Source organism: Tyto alba, unplaced genomic scaffold, assembly GCF_018691265.1.
Source record: "Tyto alba isolate M040663 unplaced genomic scaffold, T.alba_DEE_v4.0 Super-Scaffold_16, whole genome shotgun sequence".
Classification (NCBI taxonomy): Eukaryota; Metazoa; Chordata; class Aves; order Strigiformes; family Tytonidae; genus Tyto; species Tyto alba.
In genome coordinates, this window is record NW_024881278.1 from 20,921,273 (window position 1) to 20,948,444 (window position 27,172).

The 27,172-nt window shown below is 35.8% G+C and overlaps 1 protein-coding gene across 4 annotated transcripts in view; it reads left to right on the plus strand.

Annotated features, from left to right (window-relative positions):
• The window catches only part of UBR2 (ubiquitin protein ligase E3 component n-recognin 2), a 60,229-nt gene that overhangs the window by 1,761 nt on the left and 31,296 nt on the right, over positions 1–27,172 (plus strand). For 3 of the 4 annotated variants that reach the window (XM_042789297.1, XM_042789296.1, XM_032989275.2), the window contains exons 2-16: positions 3,671–3,930; positions 6,946–7,024; positions 8,627–8,740; positions 11,520–11,647; positions 12,644–12,782; positions 14,460–14,522; positions 15,762–15,882; positions 18,465–18,572; positions 20,176–20,264; positions 21,115–21,213; positions 23,531–23,694; positions 23,784–23,883; positions 24,913–25,041; positions 25,808–25,991; positions 27,011–27,072. In XM_042789297.1, the coding sequence (XP_042645231.1) occupies positions 3,671–3,930; positions 6,946–7,024; positions 8,627–8,740; positions 11,520–11,647; positions 12,644–12,782; positions 14,460–14,522; positions 15,762–15,882; positions 18,465–18,572; positions 20,176–20,264; positions 21,115–21,213; positions 23,531–23,694; positions 23,784–23,883; positions 24,913–25,041; positions 25,808–25,991; positions 27,011–27,072 (1,839 nt within the window). Of the gene's footprint in view, positions 1–3,670; positions 3,931–6,945; positions 7,025–8,626; positions 8,741–11,519; positions 11,648–12,643; positions 12,783–14,459; positions 14,523–15,761; positions 15,883–18,464; positions 18,573–20,175; positions 20,265–20,941; positions 21,041–21,114; positions 21,214–23,530; positions 23,695–23,783; positions 23,884–24,912; positions 25,042–25,807; positions 25,992–27,010; positions 27,073–27,172 lie in introns of all 4 variants that reach the window. The other variant, XM_042789295.1, reaches the window with a different exon arrangement.

Genomic DNA, 27,172 nt, shown 5'->3' on the forward strand with positions numbered 1-27,172 from the left:
TACATTGCAAATATTTCTTTGTATAGCTAAGAAAAACATAAATTATACCTTTTAGCTTTTGAAACAGTAAACTGAGCTGTTTTATGGCTTATTTGTATTACATGATTTGTTCTCCCAGTATGTGGATTTAATAGAAATTCTGATGGATCATTAGGTATTTACTTACGTAAAATGTTATTTGATCAATGCTTTTCGGGTGGTTGGGGTTTTTTGTTTATTTGTTTGTTTTGTTGTTTTTGTTGTTTTGTTTTTGTTTTAGATTTTTTGTTTGTTTTCCAGGGCAGTCAAAAATTGGTGCAGGAGAGAAAGTTTGAGGGGGGAAGGAAGTGAAGAGTAATACACTCCCATTTTTTATTAAAAACCTTTCTTGGGAGAGTAGATCATTAGCTTCTTTTACATGTGACTTCAGGTTAGGAGATAGACAAATATAAATTGAAAATTTGCCTAAATACAAAATGTTTCTGTTAAAGAACAAATGCCAAAATTTGGAGTAGTTTTGCTGGAGTTCAGTACGTCTCAAGTAGCAATTGGAAAGGCAGTGCAACATATTTATGAATATGTATATACTTCCAGTAACAATTTTGCATTCACAGCAGTATTTTGAGTTGCCTTCCCAGTAGCTCTTGGAGTGACATCTGTTTCCTTGTCCCAGTAGCCTGTACTTCCTTCTCAGTCTTTCAGTTAGGATCTGATTTTCAGAACTGTGTGCACAGTTACGTGTATAGAACCGGCTCCACAAAGAGATTTTGGTGTGATGACGTTCGATGTTGCCACACCTAACTTTCAGGCAACTACTCCCAGAACTTTTGGGATGGGAAAGCTGTTTACCTGAGGAACAAGAATTTTCTCTGGCTAGGTATTTGTCTGAGCTTGTAGTGTAGCTAATATGCACTGTCTATTTTTTAGATAATAATGCTGAAATTAAAGGTATTTTGATGAGAAAAATACAGGCGTAACTAATATATACGCTAGAAAATAATCTAAAAATGATCCTATTAAATGGAAATCATGGAAGAGAGTAAGTAAGTTTCCTTTGATTGGGTCAGTTCCTAGCGGTAGTAGATACTTGGCACAAATGATGAAAGAAGAGGAAAATATTAATGAGCTAGGACAAAAAAAAAAAACAGAACAAAACAAATCAAATTCATAGTAATGAAAACTTTACTTTTTTTTTAATTTTTGTGGAATATTCTCTGAGTCCTAGTGGGAACTGTGAGATTATCTGTAAACTTTTAGATTGTTGGATATGGCTTTTTGGCAACCTTTTCCCATGGGCTTCCTTGGAAAAAATCTGCGCTTTGACCATCAAAGCTAGATCAGTACAGAAAGATTTAGTAGATTGCTTATGATTTTAAGTTAAATTTAGGGAAAAACAAGTGAGGAAAGCATGTTATTCTACTAAGAGCTGTAATGACAAATAAGGTTTTTTTTAGTATGAAGTTCTGCTTTAGAAAACAGAATCTAGTAAATGAAAATACAACAATATAATAAAGAAAATGCAGAAATGCTCAGCTGACTATGTTCTGAAGAACTGGCTACAACTGTGTTGTCTCAAACGTAAGTTCTTTAGAGAAAGTCATAAATTATTCAGAGTAAATCAACCTGTAACACTTGATTACCAAACCCATTTCTTTTGGTACAATTCATTCTTGGTTTTCATGTACAGTTTTAGGTTGATTTTGAGTTCTTTTTCTGAAGTTGCTATGGGGTGTCTGGTTGTCATATTTACGATGAGAAATGGCATTCTAAGGCTGCTTATGTAACACAGGATTTAATCAGTGCACATTTGCAGTATGTGCTTGCTGCCATTTGTTTATTATAAAAAGCTTGAAGCCTTAAATTACAGTTTAAACCTTTATAAAATTGTAATCCACAAGGCAAAAATAAAACAAATGTCCTAGAGGATTTTTTTACTCTGTGTGTGTATTCAAAGGGAAAAAAAACCTAGAAAGAGCTGTGAGTTTTTCAGTGGCTTATAGCAGGTACAGTAGTCTGATGGCTTTAAAAACTCTGTCAGCATTGTTTTTTACAATTGATTGACTAAGAGAATTATGGTGGGTTGACCCTGGCTGGGCACCAGGTGCCCACCAAAGCTGCTCTATCACTCCCTTCCTCAGCTGGACAGGGGAGAGAGAAAATACAGTGAAAAGCTCATGGGTCGAGATAAGGACAAGGAGAGATCACTCACCAATTACTGTCACGGGCAAAGCAGACTTGACCTGGGGAGATCAGTTTAATTTCTTACCAATGAAATCGGAGAAGGATAATGAGAAATAAAACCAAATTTTAAATCCCCTTCCTTCTATGCCTCCCTTCTTCCTGGGCTCAACTTCACTCCCGATTTCTCTGCCTCTTCCCCCACAGTGGCACAGGGGGACGGGGAATGGGGGTTGTGGTCAGTTCATCCCATGTTGTCTCTGCTGCTCCTTCCTCCTCACGGGGAGGACTCCTCACGCTCTTCCCCTGTTCCAGCGTGGGGTCCCTCCCATGGGAGACAGTTCCCCATGAACTTCTCCAATGTGAGTCCTTCCCACGGGCTGCAGTTCTTCACGAAACTGCTCCAGTGTGGGTCCCTTCCATGGGGTGCAGTCCCTCAGGAACAGATCCTGCCAGCAAACCTGCTTCATTGTGGGCTTCCTCCCACACAGCCACAGGTCCTGCCAGGAGCCTGCTCCAGCATGGGCTTCCCGTGGGATCACAGCCTCCTTCGGGCATCCACCTGCTCTGGTGTGGGGTCCTCCCCGGGCTGCAGGTGGAGATCTGCTCCACTGTGGACCTCCATGGGCTGTAGGGGCACAGCCTGCCTCACCATGGTCTTCACCACGGGCTGCAGGGGAATCTCTGCTCTGGCACCTGGAGCACCTCCTTGCCCTGACTTTGGTGTCTGCAGAGCTGTTTCTCTCACATGTTCTTAATCCTCTCTGTAGCCACAATTGCAGTGGGTCTGTCTTGGAGCCAGCTGCATTGGTCACCGGGGAAGCTTCTAGCAGCATCTCACAGAAGCCACCCCTCTAGCCCTCCCCCTACCCCTGCTACCATAACCTTGCCATGCAAATGCAGTGCAATAATTCATAGATCTAACGTCACACCCGAAATAGTAAGCCAGATAAGTTGTTTTGGTGGTAGGAGGAACCAGAAACATGTAATTTTCATAGATAATTTGTTTAAATTAATTGAGGGGGACAGTTACCTAATACTGTTTTTGCCATTCTCTTTGTACTTCTTGTCTTTGCCTGTTCCTTGCCAACTCCAGGCTTCCACTGCTCCTGTGTCCCCAGCTGGCAGCATCAGTCAGTGCTCCAAAGAGATGCAACCAGCATAGTCTAGGCCTTATGCTAAAAATCACTGCTAATGTTGGGATGTTTTACTGGTCATGCATCCTGGAGGAAAATTTTTAAGAATTTGGTCTCTTAACTATTGTGGTTTTGAAAATAATTTTGTATGTAAAAAGGATAAAATGTGCAAGCGGGAGAACAAATTATTCTTTTCCTAATACCTTTCTTCTGTGATCATATGGATTTAACACTTAGAAGGAAGTATGGCTTTCTAGATTTGCAATTAAATTTTAGATTTTTGATTTAGTAATAAAAAAGTCACCTTGATGAATAGAATTATGTTTGGTATTTTTATTAATGAACAATTTGTGTTCTCATTCCTTTTAATTTAAAAGAAATGGCTGCAAGCAAATGACCTTCAGAAAGAAGTATACCAGCATCTGGCCTATTATGTACCAAAAATTTACTGCAGGGGTCCTAACCCTGCCCCACAGAGAGAAGACATGCTGGCACAACACGTTTTGCTGGGACCAATGGAATGGTATCTTTGTGGTGAAGATCCTGCATTTGGTTTTCCAAAGCTTGAGCAAGCAAACAAACCTTCCCATCTCTGTGGCCGCGTTTTTAAAGTGGGAGAGCCTACGTATTCTTGCAGGTAGCTCAATTTAGCATTGTGTAATATTTCTAATTTGTCAAGTCATGGAACATTTTTCGATAAGAATATGTTGTCCTAATGAAAAGTTAATACTCCATATGTATTTTTAAAGTAATCTTGCAGTGTTTTGTGACAGCAGGGACCAAGGGAAAATTTACAGATTTGTACATGGAAATACATTAATTAGTATAATACAGAATGTTTTCTGTACAAAAGAACTGTAAGATTAAGAAAGTGTCTGGAGTGAACTCTCAGTGCGATTTAAGGACATTAATCAGAAGTAAATGGGCAGGTGTATGTGTGTGTAATTCAGGTTTTTAATATCAGCTGTTAGTGTTGATCCTCTGTTCTAGGCCTCTTTCCATGACCTGTTAAACCAATGTATTGGGTGCTAAAACAGGTGCACCAGCTTCTTGGTCCTTCCCTACCTCTAACTCTAGATCTCTCTAGAAATACAGTTTTACTTGAAAGAGGACAGGGCGTTACTAACCAATTACAGGTATTTTAAGAATCTTCAGTATTAAGCCAGTGTATCACTAGCTGTGTATTCATTATTTTATGATCTTTTCTTTCTTGAACAGTCTGTAGTTTGTTTAGTTTGTACCCTCTCTGTCACAGATTCTTCTGGTTTTTTATGTTTTCTACCACTCTCTTGAATGCTTGAACACTTGATGGAGTGATGGGGGGAGGGAATGTCTGTCTTATTTCAAGGGTTTATTTTTCCGGGTTTCCATCCCCTTCATTTAAAAAGAGAGAGTGATTGTAGAAGAAGTTTACACTCCAGTGCTCTTCTTTTCTAGAAACATGATACCTTATTGGCCTTATTTACTGAAGTTCTGATTCGGGGTGGACTTGAGATATTTAACTCAGCAAGCTCCCTCTTCTGCATTTCTATTTCAACAATCAGTTACAATAGATGTTTCTGAAAATGTTTTGAAACCTCTTATCTTGAGATGGATGAGATTAAACTGGTGGGTACTTTAGATACTTTCAACCACTAAGAAAGCTCCATCTCTCAGGTGTCCTTAGGTTTTTTTACACCTGTGAAAAAGGTAAGATATCTGAGTAGGGAGGTTGAAGACTCTCAGGGGCTATAAAAAGAATGTCCACAATTTCTTTAGTACCTTTTCACGAAATCTGGTCCCAAAGAACTAAAAATCCAAACCTCAGAACTAGTAGTGTAATTCAAGTCAAATTCCATTACAGCCTATAATTAATATGTTAATGATTGAATACTCTTAATATGGACTTGTGAAAACTCTGGGAGTTCTGTTAATTTCTTCTAAACACTTGCTTTTTCAAGACCAGCAATTCAATGTGTAAAGTATATCCTTGAGAAGATGGTCAGATATGATGAAAACATAGAATAATGCAATCCATTGTTGTAGAATTTAGAGAATGTGTTAATGTACTGTTCATACTCAGGGTCTTTGTTTCAGTAGATAAATGATTTAAATACAGCAATATAAGCATAATGCCATTCAGGTTAGAAAGGATGTCTTGGTAGGCCATCTTGTCCAATTTTCAGCTCAAGTCAGGGTCAGCAGTGAATACAGAATATTTTTGCTGTTGCTGCTATCAAGATGGTGTCTCATCTTCTTTCGATTAAGTACGGAACATAGACATAAAACTTCTAACGTTTCCTGTTGTGCTTTAATAATTTTCTTTGACTTAGAGCTAGTAATGAAGAATAATGGGAGTTTAAGTTAAACTTTTGTGGGATACAGAAAATAATTGTTTTCTGAGTCTGTGAAATACATTAAAAGTGGTGGCTTTTCTGTCTAGTTGTGAAGCTTACAGGTCTGCCTTTGCTTTGGGTGTAAGCACCCTTATTTGTTTGAGAGATTAATTGGCAAATGGTACTGAGTATGTAAGTATATTGCCACAAGTTTAGGGCTCTGAAGAATCAGTACTCAATATTGTAGAACTGATCTACCCAATCTTGTAGGCATATTGTTGCAATAAATATTTCTGATTCTTTTTTTTAATTAAATAAGAAGAGAAATACTATGAACATACATTATTCTAAAACAGAAGAGCTTCATGTAATTTTGCTTTGATGTTTTTACCTTTAGTGACTCCTGGAGAAAACAAATGTGAAAATGGTACATTATGTGTAATAAGTCATGGTTGCTTGATTATCTTTCAGTGATTACCTTGTTTAATTTATTTGGTGAAATTAAATTAAGATAATTTGTGGTAATTTTTCATAGGATCTCTGGTATTTGCTTTTGAACTAAATAAGTTTTTTCTCTGAATTCTTGTTTTAATAATAACCATCATAAGACATTCTCTTGGTAATTATTTTTACATGTCAAAATGTGACTCCCTTAACCTTGAGGTGCCTTCAAATCAGTGGCATTACATAGGTTCATGTATTTTCAGTGTTTCTCAGGGAGACAGTTAAATATAATGCATAAGTGTCTCATGCCTTTAGCCCCTTTTGCTAGAAATACTACTTCTATCTAATATAGCAGTGCTTGTAGGCAAGACGTTATTACTGGTCTCTGATCTCCTGGTTGAGGAAATTGCATTCTCGGACCTCTTCAGTGAGCTTGTAGGGCTAAATTTGGAAGCAGGTTTCATCTAATCTGTTGTGTGCTTTCTTTCCAGTGTTGAGTGAAAAAATGTCTTCTCTGCTGGAGGTTGTTAATGCTTGTCTTCTCTACTTGAGAGAATGTGCTTGAATTTATACTCTTTACCTGTCTGTACTGTGTTCTGTAATTCATCTGTTTACTTGATTACATACTTGCCTCGTTTCTTGAAGGCAATGGCTATATTGCTCAAATATACATGCTACCCAGACAATGTTTTAGAGCCTCTTCTGTTCTTAGAACAGATTTTTTTTTTTTTCTTGTTTCCTCCTCCTTGGAAGCCACCCCTTTCCTCTTTCAGAATAATATATACAGTAGCCAGGAGGTTGGTATTGGTGATATTTGAAAATCACCTGTTCTGCAACGTGTAACTGAAGATAAAAACATTTGTTTAATACATTTTTGTTGTTGCTGTTTTCAGAGATTGTGCAGTTGACCCAACTTGCGTGTTATGCATGGAGTGCTTTCTTGGAAGTATTCATAGAGACCACCGATACAGGGTTAGTAATACTGCTGGAATATATGATGTAGTCATTAATAATTTTGTATGTCTATGAAACGTATTGTTTAAAGTTAAAGAATGTATACATAATATCAAAATGTTGGATGAACGCGAAGTTTGGAATTGTGTCTGCATAATCTTACAAGTACTTGAGTGTTTTGATCTGAGTGCAAATTCTGAAAATTAGCCCTTTAAAATATCGAGCAATTAAACTTTATTCAAAACAGTTGAGCTTACAAACGTATTCTAATTTTAACATGTGCCCTTTAGTGAACTTTACAGCATTAGAGTTGTGTTTTGACTTGTTCTGATGTTAATGTTTGTCTATTTTTAAAAGGTATTGAAAAATGTTTATTAAAAAAACACTTTTATCTAAAACTTATTTCCTTTAAAATCTGAATTGTTTTAAAATTCTGTACAACAGCAGGATTTTTGTTTGGTTTTAAACATGAAGTTAAAATACAAAACTCAAATTGTAGATGCTGTTTATTTTAGTAATATACTGGTATTAGTAGTACAGATTAGGTTGTTTTGTTTTGTTTGTTTGTTTGGTTTTTTATCTACAAACAAAACCAATAAGGCCTTGGTGTGTTTTTAAACAAGAAGTGGAAACGACCAGTGCAATCTTTCTGTAGATCTCTTTTGGACAGTACTGCACTGCTGTTGATGTAAATCTGATAACTGCATGATTACACTGAGCACTAGGATTTAGGGAAAAAAAAAAACAAAACAAAACCAAACAAGCACAACAACTTGCCCCAAGAAACCCAAGCCAATTTGCTTATATCAGCATATACTTCTTGTATGTACGTTTTCAGTATGCAAGCTTAATGAATTAACAAGTCTAGGTGACATCGAAAAGCGTAAGCAAATGTTCTTTCAAATGTCCATCTAATTTTGTTGATACTGTAGGATGTACCTGTATGTACAGAATGTACCTGTATGACAAAAATAGGTGAAAGAAGAATTCTAGTCTGAATCAGTTAATAGTTGTGGTTCAAAAAGAGTATCATTAAATGTATTAATTTGAGGTGGTCTTAGCTTTAAAATAAATTTTATGAAAACAGGGTAAATATCATTACAGTTTTCAGATACTTTTTTCTATGTTTACTTAGACTTATATGAACAATTTAAGTTTTGCCTGTAAACCCCTTTTACCGTAAACAGCCCGTCTTACTCTCTGTGTAATAGTGCTATATGAAATGATTTAGCTTTGTTCAGATTAAAAATGTGAGAATCTGAAATAGTACGGATGGCATTGCAAATAATAGATTCAGAAAAACTGAAAACCAAGAAAAACCCCATAGCCTTTAGGTGGGACAGAATGGGAGTGTTGGAAGTTCTGTGGTGTGTTGTTTTTTGTTTGTTTTGTTGTGTGGTTTTTTTATTATTATTATTATTATTTTGGCATAGACAGACTGATGAAGTAGATAAGCTTTTATCTGTCATGGAAGCAGACGTGGTTTTAACAGGGTACTTGGCTAAAGCTATCAGGTGTTGTGATCATACTTTTTTAGTTTAGCTATGACTACTCATTTCTTCATGTGCATGTATGTATATGCATATTCACATGAACTATTTTGTTTTTAAATAATTTTAGATGACAACATCAGGTGGAGGAGGTTTCTGTGACTGTGGTGATACAGAAGCTTGGAAAGAAGGTCCTTACTGTCAAAAGCATGAATTTAATACTTCAGAGACTGCAGAAGAAGAGGTAATAACAATTCCGGCATCATGTTTCAAAACATTGTTAGCTGTGTGTGTATATATATAAAAATCATTCATATGATGTTATTTTTAATCTTGTATGCAACGTATGAGAGATGGGAGGAAACAATATTTGAACCACACTGTGTTAGACAAAATTGATGTCATTTCTAACTTAAGGAGTTATTTAGAATGACATTTTCTACTTAAAGACTTCATTTTCTATGTTCTTGATCACCTCTGCAGCTTTAGTTCTGTTTCTTTGTTGTTCTGTTCTTGTTTCTCTGTTTTATTCTGAAAGGTGAAGGGAGTCTGCCGTGTGAAAAATATCTGTATGTAGTCATGTGCATAAGAAGCCCAGTTAAGCTGTCTGTGCAACGTATGTTCTGATTCTTAGCAAAGTAAAGTACACAGGTTGTTTAAAATAACTTGCTGTTACAGGAAAGCTGTAATGGAGATGTACGATAGAGGTCAATAAAAACTTGTTTGGTATGGAGAAGGTAAATAGAGAACACATCTTCAGGATTTCTCATAGCATAACAACCTGGACATATTAAATGCCAAAAAGACATGCTACTTCTTACAGTATGAATTCAAGCTGTTAGACTAACAGTTAAAAACACCATTGTTAAAAGTTTGTATATATTCAAAAGGAATTTATCAGGTTTATGGAGGGAAAAAATGATCAATGGCCATCTACAATTGCAGATACCATCTTTGGTGTGGGAAGTATTAGTGTCTTAAGTTACTAGAGACCAAAAGAACATTCTGTCCTTTTCTTATACTCTTCCCTTAGTATCTGTTATTACATTTCAGGAATGAAAATGGCTGGTTGGTCTTCTGGTCTAGCCACTCATGTCTGTACTTACTATAATTTCTGTGAGATTTTTTTGAAGGGAAAATAAAAGGCAAATTTTTGTAGAAATTTTGCTGATATGATGGTTTAAGTGAAGCAGCTGTAACTGTATTTGCAGTGATAGTGATCCTTCTGAAGTCTGTGCTCACTATCTCAGCCCTAACTCTAGAACTGCCGCATGGACCCCGCACTTGATCTCCGTGCCAGTTTACAGTAGTTGGCAGCCTTAGAAAATTCTTGTTCTGAAATCTTGAGTGGACTGCTACTTCTATGTCCAGATACCCAAAACACTGAGTGTGACTGGCAGAAAAATTAAGGTACTGGGCAGGCTTTGTGTTTCTTCACCATGAGTGATGGGGATTGAGATCTCTTATAATATGCAATGTTGTATTTGAGGTGTAGATCAAGGATAATTTGTTGAGCATTATTGGAGCTTGTTTTCTGCCTTGCCCAGATACGTGTCTTTGAAAGTGCTGGGAATGGAGACAGTGCTGCTGCTTAGTTTGCCTTTGCTTTTGGTGACTGATAGTTTTCCATACCCTAGATAAGTTTTACATGAAGCAAAAAAAGAGAAATGGCAGTTATTAACATGTCTGTAAAGCTTCCAAATATTCCCAGAGAATCTTGGAGGGGGTGGGGTGGATAAACTTTATTAGTACAGGTGAATTGCTGACTGTAAAGGGTCTCCAGTAGATAATGCAGACTTAAATTCTTAAGGATTGTTGTGGCTATTTTTATAAAATAAACTGTAGTAAAATGCAGAATTTGCTATTAGGTAATCCTAAACCAGAAATTGAGCTACTGTTAAATATTTTAATTGGCTAACAATCACACATACTTCAAAACATCAAGTGATTAATAGAGTCAGTGACCCAATGTATATTATACATGCAGGTGACCATGCTTTGTAGAAGAGGGACTAATTTTTCAGAGCATCAAAAATTTGAAATAGTAAAAGAATCCTTTCAGAGAAGAGGTTTTTACTGTTTTCACACACAAATGTCTTGACATTTATTGGAAAGAAATGTCAGGGGTACCTCTACTACCTGATTCAGAGCTGGCAGTGGGTTCATATTTGCTGCTCCAAAAAGTAGTCCCTTTGGCTTTGCAGACTGAGGCAGCACTCCTCTTCCTCCTGCCTACTCATTTCATTTCCCCCACCTGCAGCAGCCGCTATTCTGCTCTGGCAGGGAGAGGAGGATGAATTTGTCTGCTGCTGCAGATTTCAAATGGAGGGCACCCTAGAGTGGGCAGAATGGGCACAAGTGGGTGCATGGTCCACATACAAAAGAACAGCTGTCTGTGAACAAGTCTGAGACATGGTCAGATCATTATGAAATACATAGTTTAATCATTTAATTATTTATGTACTACAGCATGTGAGACATGCATCATAAATCATGATCCCAGTGTGCTGAATATTGTATAAACTTGGATAGACAAAACTTCTGCCTCTAAATGCCTGAGACATATAAAACATGCATCTATTGCCTTAGTTGTTTGTATTCTGCAGTTTGCTAATATTGGTAAGTGGAACAAAAGAAAGTGATTGCAAATTATGTTTTTGAAGGCATTGCAGAAAAAGCAGATTTTAATATAGCTGAGGTTAAAAGCACTTCAGTAGAACTATCTTAGAAGGTGTGCAGCAGTGGAAACAAAGTGAAAATGGGGAAATGTGTGAAAATATAAGTGGCTGATCAGAGACAAATTAACATTTAGATATTGAATGTTAAATTACTGCTTGGTGATTGTCAGTGAAGAACTGGAAAAAGAAAACAGGATGATTATTGACTCTAGTCCTTTGAAATGTGAAGTCATTTAAAGGAAGAGATCATTAAATATGCCTACATCATCTTTGACAAAGAGGTGCAAATTTGACAATTTCTGCTTTCAATGTAATTTAATTTCTCAATTGGTATTTATTTTCCAGGATCCTCTTGTACACTTACCAGAAGATATGGTTGCAAGAGCTTACAATATTTTTGCCATCACATTTAAATATGCAGTAGATATATTAACATGGGAAAAGGAAAATGAATTGCCTGGCCTAGAAATGATGTAAGTGTAGTATTTTTCTGCCTTCTGAGGGCTTGCAGATATTTACAACAGAAAATGCAAATTCTAAGTATCTTTTCTGCCTTTCCTAAAATTGTCAGCAGTATTTTCCTGGGACTAAAAGAATTTTAATTGAGTTGTTTTTCTCATATTTTTTTACTTCTGTGATTATACAGTTCATTTCTCTCCATAGTGATGATGAAACAATGTCTTCATGATACCTTCATTTTCTTAACATCGAAAAGGAAGTATTAGTGAAATACAATACCCTAAAAAAAGTGGTGGGTTAATTTCTTATGATCAAAGTTACTGAAATTCTGATGACAAAAATATTTTGTACTTCTGGTGATCCACTTACTAAAAATTTTGAAGCATGACATAATGGTTAAGTGTATTATAGCATCATAGGTATCGTGGATTCATCTGTGACATCTTGTTAGTATCTTCCTTTATGTTGTGTGAATAAGAATGCTGTGTGAATAAACAATGGGAATTGCACTGAATCTATGTAAGCTTCATAAGTTGTGGTTTTGAAGATTGTGGAATTTGGGCTTTTTAAGAAACTGCCAAGTTTTTGTTGTCTAATAGACCTTTATGCAGTATTGGGGAAACAGATGTGGCAAAATAATGCCAAGACCAGTGACACCTCTAAGAAGCTATGGGGGAATGTATTGAGCACAGCTGCACTGGAAGGAAATGTGTTTTCCTTAGTAGGAAACTATCAATTCATAATCAACAAATGTTCAAAAATAATACTCTGACTTAAGTATTGTCTTAAGATTTTGCTCATTTTGGACTTAATTCTGCAGGGAAGATCCACATTCCTATACAAGTTAGGAGTGGTCAGTCCTTCCTAAATAAATTGTTGAGATATGTTCCCATATAGCAAAGAAAGCTAAGATTTGGGATTTCTACTTGGTGGAAACCTTTGTTAAATTCAAAGTTGATTTTTTTCAAGTACGTTACTTTGAGTCACATAATTCAATCTTTGCTTTGAAGTGAGAAGAGTGACACTTACTACTGCATGCTGTTTAATGATGAAGTCCATACCTATGAACAAGTTATTTATACTCTTCAGAAGGCTGTCAACTGCACTCAGAAGGAAGCTATTGGTTTTGCAACAACAGTAGACAGAGATGTAAGTAAATTAATTGCTAGAACTTTTAATTATACTTATCCTAATGTTTATTTTACATGTCTACATTTGCTTTAGTTTGTTTTCTCAAAGAGCGCGGTTGGTGTGTTTGAGCCCTGTGTGTCAGGCCACCCTAAAATGGGGTGGCCTTAATGCTTAACTCATTGGCCAATCCAAACCAGACCTAATATTGAATGTTTCAGTGTAACTGTATTCCAGTAACTCTGGTGAGTGTAGATAGCAGGCTGTCTCTCCTCTGTCAAGGACAGGCAGCACCTTTAGCTCATCCCTTACTGTACACCAAGGAGCTGACATGGAAGGAGCCCCTATATGTTCTGCAAGCATGGGAAGTACTTCTTAGAGTACCAGCAGTCAACTGTGAGGGATAAAATCCATAATTGACTGCTTTTGTTCTGGTGCTTGTGGAACTATTTGTGTTTTTTGTAAATTTAATTTTCTTTTTCATAATTGTCAGATGATCTTGGCAGGAAGCAATAAAGCGTTTCTTACAGCATTTAGAAAGAACAATGAGGTCAGAATCACTACACGCTGAATATAATTTTAACTAATATGTTGGTCTCAGAAGCCCTCTCAGCTGTGTTTGTATTATGGCTTGTGCACTATTTTTTTAAGAAAGAGACACTTTCTAGGGACAACTGCATCTTCTTATTTGTGCCATGAGTCTCTAAGCAGTTGCTGTGAAATGAGTGTCCTTTTATATTTTTCTGCTGGCTTGTGCCTTTTTTTGGAGGGTGGTGTGGGGAGGGAGTAAGTTCCAAAATGGCAATGAGTGTCAGTTTGGGTTGTTAAAGTACTTCAAGAAGGGCAGTGGAAAAGGAAATATAACCACTTAATATTACTCAACACAGAACTGGGTTTTGTTTTTGTATTAATTGTTTTAATCACTACTCTGATTTTGTGATATCAATAGCCAGAAGATTGCCATCTGATCCATGAAATGCTGACTTGAGCACATGCTATGTATTGCTGGATGCATGTTGGAGATTTTTCCCTACTGTTGATCCCTGTCCTATTTCTAAATACATACATAAATGCATATATACATGTGCATGTATGTATGTAAAAGAAATTTGAAGGTTTTGACTGAAACAATGATTTGACATCAGACCAGATGTAGAAGCTCAGTAATCTATTCTGTCTATAATACACTATAAATTTAATTAACTATCTATTTTAGTATCTACTGACAATAGAGAAAGACAGGAAACTTCCCAGTTTTGAAATAGAGTGCTTTAGTTTTGTGTTTAAAAGGCCAGTTAGCTTTAATATCTACTTTTAAAAAGACATTGAAATGTCTGAAATACCATTAAAGTCTACCAGAACTAACGATTGATTGCATTAGTACTAAAGATAAGTTTTCAGTATTTTTAAATTGAAGAAGTGTGATGGTTACATCTTAAAAACAGTATTATACACAGAAAATTCAGTATAACATGTAACTGCATATATGATGTAATTTTATTTTCTTTTAAAAAAATACAGGGTACATTTTGGAAATCCAAATATTACGTACAGTACTTTAAAAAATGAAAATAGCATGAAAGAGTGGTTAATGTGCATCTGAAACTTTTACTGTACCTTTTATAATAATGTAAAACACAACATTTGAACTTCTTGTTTAGAAGCTGGTGGTAATGTTACTTCTTTACAAATTTCAAGGGACGTAGGTCTGTTCGATATGGAGACTTTCAGTACTGTGATCAAGCAAAATCAGTAATAGTGGTAAGTAATAGTGGTAAGTAATATCTACTTATTTGCTTCATCTTAAGTGAAAAGAGAATTTGCTACAGAGTTTTGTGATATTGTTACTGAAATGACTTTATATTTTAATAATACAAAGTGTTGGAGATACCTCTACTGTGCTTATTTAAATAGTTTCAAAATACAGCCTTATGCTCTGTTTTTCTTTTTGTTCTTTTTCTACTGTGATCTACCTTGCACCCAAAATAATTTCCTAAAAAGGAGTTCTTGGACAATTTATCTGTTTAGAAAACAGTTTGATCAAGACCTTCAAGTGTAATCTTCTAGAATTACATGTCAGTTCAGATCAGTGAAGTTTAATTTTTCTCCTATGGTATGGAGTTGTTTGCATCTTTCACAGCCACAACTATGGAAATAGTTACTGATTGAATCCAAGTGTAAAACTAAAAATACACTTTAATTTTGCATGTGTGTATATGTGTATATATATTCATAATATCTATGTATTACAAGGTCCTTCCATGTAAGGACATGGGAATAATATTTTCTATTTAATCTTTAACTGCTACAATGCAGTACTTAATCATATGAAATAAATAGTTCATGAATAATTCTGCTACCACTGCAAAACAAATACTGCGGCTAGAGTTACTGGCTTTCAACTATTTAAGATATTTTGAAAATATTAACATACCTTTAAGGAGAAAGTTGTGCAATATTCTTAACTTGCTACCTATGCAGTCAAAGAATAAATGGCTTTTGTGTGTAATGTCTAACTAATAAGGTTTCTAACACAGAGATGTGGGGAGATACTTTCTATCTTGTTTTAGCTCTGTATGTTTAATTTGTACTTTTGAAAATAGTCCATGGGCAATCAGTTTCTCTCCTTGGAGGGCTGCTGTGTGACTTGCATGTCATACTGTGAGGAACAAATGCGCATGGCTGTCTTATGCCGTGCGTGGAACTGCTTATCAGTAAAATGCAGCAAATCAATGTTTACATTGATAAGAGACGAAGAGTGGAAAATGGATTGGCCTAAACACGTTTACTGCATAATGAGGTCCTTCAAATATTAACAGGATAAACAAAGTTGAGACTGTTTTAGTTTTGTTTCTTCCCTATGTACGTGTTAGTAATTAGAATATGTATTAATATTATATATTATTTCACTTAATCATAAGAATGCTGTGTTTCTGTGCAGAAATATATGCTAGTCTTCACTTACATATTCATTACCTCCTTTTCATTTTTCTTTTTAAGAGAAATACCAGTCGTCAGACAAAGCCATTGAAAGTACAAGTTATGCATTCATCTATTGTTGCACATCAGAGTTTTGGTCTGAAACTCCTAACTTGGCTTGGCAGTGTTATTGGATATTCAGGTAGGCAAACTTGAAATTTTTGAGATAAGTTACAGAATACATGTGAGGCAAGCTGAATTCCTGAAGCAATTCTGTCGACTTATTTCAGATATGTGATATATAAGGCAAAGCTATTAATAACTTGTCAGACTTCATTCTAGTTTCTCTTATTGGAGTGCTGTTCTGCGTTCTAACTTCCATATGAACGTGCTACCAGTCTTAGTCTTTTTGGATACTGTTTTCTGTGTAGCTGCTGTTGAACAGAAGCTGAGAATTGCTGTCAGATGCTGTATGTCAACAAGCTATTTCTCAGTCCCTAGTTCTTTTTAAATGAATGCACTAAGCTGAAAATAACCCATCTGATTAGATAAAACAAAATTATTCAGAAGTAATTTGATGAATGATGATGAAAGTGATTGCTTCAGATTTTTTACTAAGTAGAACAACAGAAAAAATGCAAGGATGTGTGGAGGGTTTTGGGTTAATACAGAAGCCAACAAAGTATTAATCGGATGTTTAAAAAGAGGTTACTTCAGAGGAGTCAAGATGCACAGCATCATTTGTATGGAAAGGCTCTGTGTTTGTTTTGACTTGGTTCTTCCTTTGTTCTGATGAATCATAAGGTTGTGAAGATGAGGAGCATGAGGGTAAATAAAAGGAAAGTGTGTCAAACTGTTGGTATGTAGAAATGTAGATACAGTTCCCAATGCACTTTGCTCTATGCATCTGTAAATGCTAATAAGAATTGTTAGCAAAGCACACAGCTGTATTATTGCGTATATGTTCTGCATAGGTACAAGATTTCTTCAGAGATTGTATATGTTTTATTAAACTGATAGTTGAAAAAACTAGCCAAGATTTCAGCCACAGGATCTCTGTATCATGTTATCTTTTTTGAAAGATAAGTATGTTTGTCTAAGTTAATTTTTAGATATATAAATCAAGTTTTTGAAAAGTTATGGTTGCGTTTTGTGCAACTATTTGCCAGTGTTGCTGGCAAATAATAGGTATTAATAGGAAGGAGAGACATGAAGATATTTAATTTCTGAGATAAATTTTCGTTTGTGTAACATGTAGGCAGGCACTGTCTTTCTTGTTTTCTTTAAACCCAGTCTTGTGCCAGGTGCCAAAGTCACTATTTTTCAGCACTAAATTACAGTTGCAAAAAAGTAACTTGAATATGTTAATGGAATATCAAATTACAGATGAAAGCATTGAATTTGTAGTTTGATTTGTGTGTTTGGCATTTCTGAAATTCTGCAAAGTTCACTTAATTAAATGCGGTTTCCTTTATGATTCAGAAGAGCAAAAATAATCTTTGATGGTAAGCAGTATGCATTTTGTCTGTGACCTGTGTGCTCAACTACTTGAAATGCCTTACACCTTGGGATCCAGTCTTGCAATGTACTTTGGAGTCTGGTTTTGTGAAATGCACTTCAGAAAAAGTTGGTTTCTTTTAGCTTTTTAACAAACCCTGTTACTGTTCATCTGTAACATGGGGTGATAGAATTGCACTGGTTAGGTGGTTACACTTAAATGTCCTTGACCAAAGGGTGATTGGCAGGTGGAGGGTCTTCTGCTGTGCCACAAAGTTAGGCTGAATGACTGTTGTGAAATGAATGTCAAACTCTTGTCAGTGAATAAAGGTAAAAACCTTACTATGGAACTTTGCCACAAGCTTGACTATCATATCCTTTTTAGCAAATATCAGTTCTTCAGCAATAAACATCTGTTTGCCATTTGTTGAACAGTGCTGTAGCTTCCATTAATTTGTTACCCTTCATAACAGTAGTTGAAATTGAACTCTGCAAGGCAAAAAAAACCCCAACAGACTGCTATAGGAGTTCACAGACAGTATAGAACCGCACCATGCAGCGCACGGTATGGTATGGGTGGCACTGAGCCACTGTCAGCTCTACTTAAGAAGCTGAGATGGCGAAGCAGTGTGCAGAAATAAGGGCTAATGCATGTAAGTAATATAGTTTTGCTAGTGAATATGCATTACCTGCAGTGCAGAGCTAGGTTGAACACTTAATATGAGCATGTCTGTGTTGTGTTCTGTTGCAGATGCAGACTTGCCTGCAAGCATATAATAACTTATATGTTCATATAATAACAATTATTACTGCTTTCCATTAGAAAAAAGTATGTAGAGAAGCTTTAAAATAATAGCAGCTAGTAAGTGTAAACAAAAAAACTCCTATATGAGTATATGTTTTGTTTCATATATGAATTATATTTTCCTTTTGCTAGAACTCTAAACAGGAAAACTATAACCTAGAAAATTCGTCTACTGTATAATTATTTCTTACATTAGTAGGCCAGCAGCACTTTTAAGAAAGCACATTTTTATTTAGTAACTTTGAAATAAATTGTTTGGCAATTTTCACAAGGTTCCTAATGTTCCATAAGGTTAGTATGAAACTTGCAAGGTATAAAATATTTGTGTTTCTATTGGCAAAAGGTGGGCAATTGTATTCAGTTGTCCAGGACAAGAGGGCCCTATGGCTTCTACTGTGTCTTGTGAAAATTCCAGTACGTCAAAATAATGTACAAGTTTGTGTTTAAGCTATAACTAACTTATATCATTTATCTTCATTAAGATGGCCTTCGTCGAATATTGTGTCAGGTTGGTTTACAGGAGGGGCCAGATTGTGAAAATTCTTCTCTTGTTGATAAGCTGATGTTGTATGATTCTAAACTGTGGAAAGGTGAGTTTTCTCAAACTTCTGGAAAATACTAAAGCTATGCGTAAATTTTTTTTCCCTTTACTGTGTCTGCTAATGTTTGGTCATTTTTACTGTGGTGTATTATAGGTAGAACTGCCTGATTTATTATACTCTGTCCCTTCATGAGGCATTCCAAATGTATCGAAGACAAGAACATGAGGAGACCATATGGAGATGGGATTTAGATCTAATTTTTCCACATAGTCTGAAATTAGGGCTGACGTGAATATACAGATGACAGTGATAGTTAAGGGAAATTGAGTAAATAGTAGAGTGATTTGGGGTTTGTCTGCTTTATAGGACCTCATCATCTATATCATATCTCCCAAAATGCCTCTTTTTAAGGGATAGGGCAGAGGTTTTCTGCTTTGACTTGTGTTTGTGTTCATGAGGTATTCTTAAGTCTTCTGAGAACATTCAGTGAAAACTACAGTTGTGTTATTTTAGAGCCCTTAAAATTTTTAAATCCTGATTGATATAATGGGCTTGGCTAGAAGGGTATAATTTTGAGGAAGTGGAGGTATTTCTTTTCCTTCAAGGATTCCGTGTCGGATTTGATATTCTGAAAGGGCATGTAAGGCCAGGTGTAAGAAAGAGAAGCACAAAGAGAATGTAGAGAATGACGCAATATATGTGTCCTTTCCTTATTTAAACATTAATATAATATTTTGAAGATTGCTACCCTCCCCCCGGTATCTTATGTTGTTCTTCAGTTCTGAGGTACAGAAATTCTAGAGAATAGTAACATCTCTTTGTGGTCTGTCTTGGGAACTTCTTGGAACAGCAATGAAAGAAGTAAGGTGGAAGGTGGATGTAATATGGAGAAAATGATTCTTTTAGGTTTTTTTTATCTAATACTTTTATCTTGTGTGAATAAATTCCTGACACTCAGAATTTTTACTTTTTTTAACCGCAAATTTAACGATCTGAAAGGTAGTGCTTTTGTGGACCATTACAACATTTTTGTTAGGATAATGTCTTTGTAAGCAAGGAGTAACTTTTGCATTTCTATTTCAACATGAATATTTCTCTACTTTTTCGTATATTCCGTAGTTACTCTGTATTAAGAAAGCAGCATAATGGCTTTTGACTTAAAAGTGACCTACAGAAAGAAGTGGTACATATGTGCATGTGTTTCCAAGCTACATACAGTCAGTTCTCATCTGTATTGATAATATTTTCTGAGATGCTGCTGAAACAAACTAGAAATTCAGAGCGCTGACTGTTTTGGAGAGTTGTTCACAACTAGCAAAATTTATTGCAGTTCACAGGACCTCTCATAATAGCAGGTCCTTTTTTCCCTGCTTTGTTTATCCTGAGGTGTAATGGAGTTCTAGTCTTGTCTGCTTGACCTGACTTATATTTGAAGGTTTATGCTCCCATTCAACAGCTCTGTGTTATCTTATACAGGAGTAATAAATAATGGCACTTGCAGAATTTTGTTTTACCTGACAGACTTCATCAAAGCAGCTTTTGCTCTGAAATGCACACTTACCTCATTATGTAAAAGTTTACTTTTCTATGTTTCCATAATACGTTGACAGAAAATAGTGACATGCAATATTTCATTCATTTTTCTTGACAGGAGCTAGAAATGTGTACCACCAGTTATTCATGAGCAGTCTACTAATGGATTTGAAATACAAGAAACTTTTTGCTATCCGCTTTGCAAGAGTAAGTAGTTCTCTTAAAAAGAGCCTTTAAATGCTTCAGCTGTCTAGTGAAGAGAGTTTAGTTAGCATACAGAGCTTCAAATAAACTGTTATCCAGGTTGGGGTTTTTTCCTTTTTTGAAAGCGAAAAGTTGAAATGAAATGCTGACTACCTTATTTCTGTCTTCAAAATATTAGTTGTAATGGCATCTCATCTCCTGGGAAGAAAATGGACTTTCCAGGCTCCCCAGAACTAAAGCAGTTCAGATGTTTTTGCCTTCCCCGTCAACTGTGCAGGCTATCACTTCTTAAGAGCTAATTGCTTTTCATTGTTGAGGTGTAAGCTGTTACAGCACTACTCAGAAATAGTGCTGAAATTCAGTTATGCCGATTAATGTTTCTGCAGTAACTAGTATTTGAAATGTTTAAATCATCACGGCAAAATTCTGTTCACTTTACTGAAGACAAATAACTTTTTTGAGTAGAAAATAAAATATTAGCCTTTTTTGTGAAAAGGAGAGTGGATAGATCTCACTTGTGAGCAGATTACATTGTCATGTTATTTGTACAAACTACCTATATAATAAGCTGTAAACGCTACTCTTCCCTTTATCATGGCATTAAAGTTTCCCAGAGCAGACATTTAAATTAAAAAATCAGGTCAGTGTGGATTAGAGGTGAATTTCCCCTTGTTGTTTAGAATTACCGGCAATTGCAGAGAGATTATATGGAGGATGATCACGAACGGGCAGTATCGGTGGCTGCTCTGTCTGTCCAACTCTTCACTGTACCTACTCTGGTGAGTAGTGCCTGTCTTTCTTTTAAAAACTGATAGTTGGCACTCCTTGCCTTTTTTTGCCTCCTTCTTAATAGAACTATGAGCGATTGCAGAGTGATTTTATGAAAGATGACCACGACAGAGAGTTCTCAATTGCTGACCTCTCGATACAGATATTCACAGTGCCTTCTCTTGTAAGTACTAAAAGACCAAAAAAGGAAATCTTTATTTGTTAAAAGCCACTTGAGGTTCTTGAATCAAGACTGCAGATTTCTTTAACGTTACTATGGAAATGCAGGGCACCGCTGCTGCACAGCAGTCAGACTGTTTGCATACATTGCTGTGGGTTTAGATGTTAAAGCATTCAGCATTGCGAAGTTTGAGTCTGACTTCCCAGAGTGGGCTGGGTATTTTTAGTTTTTCTTTTTACATTTTTCTTTTACTTTTTTGAGAGATACTTAAATGTTTATTTAGACACACGCACATAACATTTAAATTCCTCATCTTACCAAGCCACAGTTACTGTTTGTAGAAGTTTATTTTATGCTTTGCATATCACAGTTTTGGAGTATACCTCTGGTGCAGTTTTAAAAATGATCCACTTTATGTTAGTTTTCCAATCACATGTGCAAGGAAGAATCGTCTCATGATATTCCCTGCTTCCTTTAGTACTTTTGGACTTGGATGATGCCTTCTTTTAGGTTTCCAGTTATTTTTTTGTTACAGTGCTTCAGGCACTGGTACTCCTCCCAGCTCACTAACTCTGCTGGTCTTTCACTAGCTTTTACTTGTTTGCAAAGTGTCTTTTTTTGCTCCAGTCTCCAAATAAGTCTGTACGTGCATTACAAACTGGACAAATTAAACTTTGCAGCTCTATTGGAAATAAGTGTATGATTTTCAGTCAGAATTGTTTAGAAAATGAATGCTTCTGAATTCTTCCAAGTTGAATCAGCTTGATTGAGCTCTGAAATTCAACACTAGCATGGCAGTTATGATACTGAGTAAAGTTGTTTTTTAGTTTCCTAGGGGTGGATGTTATCATGGGAATTCAACAGGACCTCAGGATTTTGTTTCCATGGTTCAGGGCAATATTGTGTTACATCTTTTAATTTTAATGCTGTCAACAAGCATGTTGCCAATGTTCAGACTTAGACTTAACCAACTAGTGTTATTCAAATGGTTATGGTGTTATTTCTTCCTTTGGTACATGAAGTGGTGGAGTATGTGTATTAATATATTATTTTTTTTTAAAAAAAGGAATTTAAAATATTTCCTTAGAGGGGAATAATTGTAGTGTCCCTTTTAAGTGTTTTCCATTTCAAAAGCATGCAAAAAAAAAAAAGTAAAGCAAATTGGTTTTGACTGTTTTGTAGAAGGATAGAATAGACTGGTGACATGAAAGTAATTATAAATTCCTACCATATGAATTAAAAATTATTTTAGATATATTTAGAGTCATTCATTCTTAACTGAATGAGTTGAAGAATGTAAAACCACCCCACTGCCCCCCAGTAACATTTTCAAACTGATTTTAGTAATTTGAATTTGAACCACCAAGTAACTGAGGCTTTTTGGTTTGAGGGAAGATGCGTGGTTGTGTTGGTGGATCTTTTGGTGGAAAATGTTAACCATTAGATTTCTGCCCCCTGCAGTAGCATTTTAGGAACTGTATTTTGGGGTATTATTAGCAACTGTAGAACCCAGAAGCTCTAGTTAACAACCACAGTGTTGTTGAGGTAGATCAGGGTGTCCAATCTTCTTGAATCTACCAGCCACATAATAAAATTCTCATGAGCTCCAAGAACTTCAGGACTCATTCCATTTACCTTGGAGAACTAACAGAATGGGGAAGTTCTGGAAGAGCACACAAGTAGGAGATGGCAGTAATTTCTTAGCGCCTCCTACTTTGTTGTGGTGTTGGGTGTGGAAGACTGTTTTCATCAGACTTGGTGATGCCTGTTGATTTGTTTCCTACAACACATGGATATATGCAGTAGCCCTTGAGGAGAATTGTGAGTCATTTCATGTAATTCCTATGTGGAAATTGCACTATATAGTTCTTTAGCAGTTCAGAAGATTCTCTGTTCACCACAGTGGTTGACAGTTTGTAAACAGAAAACAGAAGGGCTGTCAGTCCCCTAAAGGGCTCATACTTAAATTATATGAGAGGAGACAATACGTACTTAAAGGGAGGTACGAGATAATTATAAGACACATAATAATGTATGTCTTGTGTCATAATTACATAGTTTAGCAGAGGCCTAACCATAGTCAAACTTCTGTTTGGGATCTGACGAAAGAGATCTGGATTATGATAATTTCTGGCTAGATTACTTTTTTTTTCTTCTGTGAATGTTTGGAAGATTGGCTTTCAATATATTCCTCTCTTTTAATTATTGATGTAACTATTTTGGATAAAAATTCATGTATTTATAAACTTCACGGTGCAGTGTGAAAATCTTGTTAGCTGTGTCTGTTAATTACAGCAAATTTCAATGTACTTTGGCATAGGCTCGAATGCTAATAACAGAAGAAAATCTCATGACCACTATCATCAAAACTTTTATGGACCACTTAAGGCACCGTGACATCCAAGGCAGGTTTCAGTTTGAACGTTACACTGCTCTGCAGGCTTTCAAATTCAGGCGTGTTCAGAGCCTTATTTTGGATCTCAAGTAAGTATATTAACTATGCACTGATTTGATCAATTGAGGAGGAAAAAAATAAAATAAAATTAACACTTGCATCTTTCTAATGTACCCAGGTATGTGTTGATAAGTAAGCCAACTGAGTGGTCAGATGACTTGAGGCACAAGTTCCTAGAGGGTTTTGATGCCTTCTTAGAGTTACTCAAATGTATGCAGGTATGTAAATCTGTGAATTACAAAATTTTGCAAAATTAAAGCAGGAAGTTAGCTATCATGATATAAAAATGGAAGAAATTTAATGTACTCTCCACTTTATAACTTCAATGTGGTATAACTTTTGGAGTCATCATGTTTTCCTAAAACATAACATCTTACCTAACTTTTTTAAAATTTAGTTTGTTGTAGAGAGATCAATAAAAGAGTGGTTCAAAAAGAAAACTGTCATTTTGAGCATATTTTGCAGTTGCAGAGTCAGACAAGACACAATTAGTTGTGTCAGCGAAATATGGTCCACCTTAATCAACTTTCCCTCATAGCAAGAGCTCCAGTTACTACTCCAGTGTCAGCAGAGTTGTCTTGAGGAATATATAGTTCCTGACAGACAGACCTCTTCACTGTGTGTTTTTTCCCCAGCCTTTTCATGTGCTATGTTTCCTTAAGAGGAATATTTTAAAAGCAGTGCAGCTTTTACAAGGGCAGATTGACTCTATGATCAGTAAGGTATAAGTCAGAATCACTCCCATTTTGCAGTACTTCAGTAGCATACCTTTCTCAGTACTTAGCTTTTGTTTGTTTACGGTAGTCTCTTGAATATATTGTAATCCTCAGATCATGCTGCGTTTTCTCTCCTTATGCCAAGAGCTGATTAGATACTGTAATAGCCAGCCTTTAATTACAACTTAACTGTCTAGAAAATATCCCTAGAAAATATGTTCAAAAACCAAAATGTGTATGCAATATTATGTATGCAAATGGTGTTGTACTGACCATAATACTGAAATCTCTACAGGTGTTAATAATAAACAGAGCTCATGTCTGAAACCTTTCTTGTCCTAGTATTCTCTTTCAATTCCTGTCTGTTTTCTTGTTATTATTTCAATGTGTATAATTCCTTCTCCGATGGTCCAAGCTTCTATTTTCCCTTAGTAGCAACATTATATTTATAAGGACAGGTAACCACTGTCTGTCACACTAATGTTGTCAATGAATTTCAGTGATAGAAATGCATAGTTCTTTTTGTTCTAGGGTATGGATCCAATAACTCGTCAAGTAGGACAACACATAGAAATGGAACCAGAATGGGAAGCAGCATTTACATTGCAGATGAAATTAACACTTGTTATTTCAATGATGCAGGACTGGTGTGCATTAGATGTAAGTTCCTTCTGAATTTTTTTTCATGTGCATATATGAAGGGGTAAGGAACCCAGACATTAATAAGTGTAACAACTGTGCTAAACGCAAGTGCACCATAAGGCAGCATCTTATATTCTGAGCAAGCACAAATATTTTCTGTATTTAAACACATATTTTTATGGCTCAGCCTGACCAATTCATAAGGACATGGTTAAGCCTTTTAAAAAATATTGCAGAGACAGTTCTGTCACACATCTGAAAGGTGTGATAATGAAAACACTATCAGAAGGGTGAATAGAGGAGTAAGCTCTGGATCTACCAAATGCTGCCTGAAGTTTCTACTTCATAAATGTTTCAAGTTGTTGTTTCGTTTTGGTTTGATTTTTTTTTTTTTTTTTTTTTAAAGTACAGAGATTCAGCATGGTAAAATATGCCTGTGTAACAAGTGATCCTAGAATATTTGAACATTCAAGCTGGTTTGAGTCTATCACTGTTAGTTAATGTGCAGGCTTTGCTAGCCTAGCATGGTAATTGCCCAGAAAGTTCCCATATCAGTTACAAAAAAAATAAATACTAGTGGGTATTTTTCTGATCAGACATACTGATATGAGTTTCTCAGTCTGTTATCCCCTTAGTTCAGCTCCTTTTGTTGAATTGCTTATATTAATTTTGCAGGACTGTTAATAAAGGTAAAAACCCCAAATCCATTAAACTTTTTTTGTTGGCTGTATTATTTTGCAGACCTCTTTTTTCATAATCTTGTAAACTATGATCTTTCTCTTAGGAAAAAGTGTTAATTGAAGCCTACAAGAAATGCCTGACTGTGTTGATGCAGTGTCATAGTGGTTTTACTGATGGAGAACAGCCTATTGTTCTCAGTATGTGTGGACATTCAGTTGAGACCATCAGATACTGTGTTTCTCAGGAAAAAGTTAGCATTCATCTTCCAGTTTCTCGTTTACTTGCAGGTATGAACTAGTTTAAAAATATTTCAGGAAATTGAAAATGTGTAAATGTGATTTTGTATTTGTGTGTCCATAAGGAACCACACAACAGTTTTAAAGCCTGAATGGGATGCATTTGGCCCATTTTCTAGCTGTTTGATAGCCTTCAGGCAAAATGTTTCTAAGCAGTGAAGATGATGGTACCCTCTCAGGCCTGGGGGAGATTCTCATGCCTCTGGATTTGTTGGTGGTTTGTGTTGTAGGGTGTTACTGCTGCTTTTGCCAGTTGAGTGATGCAAAAGAAATGCCACCAAATATGGACTGTAGTTCATTGTTTTGAGATACATTTAGCTGTCAGATTGAATAGACTAATCAACATTGTATTAGAGAGCAGATTTATCAAACAGATGTGTCACCAGAAAATTAAGCGGTGTCTTTCTCTATTAGGCCTATCTTGTTCATCAGTTGTATTGAGAAAAGGTTGGTGAGTTTTAGTTTACAGAATCAGAAAGTTATGTGATAAAAATACGTAAGGAAGTCAAAAAGGTAATTCTTAGATGAAATACTATGCAGCTCAGCATCAAATAACTGAATGTTTCAATCTTTAAGCAAAGAAAGCAAACCAGAGAACACTTACGTATTTTGTAGGGGTCTTGTAGTTCCTGAGGTATTTGATAAACCTCTAAGGCCTGATAGAAAGGACGAGGTATCTGTTGTTGATAATTTGTCCCTATAGACCAAGGGCTGTTGACTGTTGCTGAGGGACATGACAGAGTCAAAAGAAAGGCAAACTGTCTCACTTGAAGTATAAGTTTTATACAGATACATTGGGAAAACTTTAATTCTCCTAAAATGTGTGCTTTGTAATGTATCTCTTCAGGAAGTAGCTGTGTGTCTTCAGAGTGTTAAATCTGCAGACTTACTTGCAACTGTGTCCAGAAAAAGATCTGATAGTAAATTAGATGACCTTTTTTGTCCCACTTGGATTATATAAAATGCTATGTGTAATATTATGTATGTATTTGTTTCATGTATTTATGTAGGCTTGCATGTTTTGCTGAGTAAAACTGAAGTGGCATATAAGTTTCCAGAGCTGCTACCCCTGGTATGTAATTAAATGTAGCATAGTCATTAAATATAATTAATGCTGAATGTGAAATTGGTCATGTAAGTGTAAGATATTATTAAATAAAGCAAAGGATGTT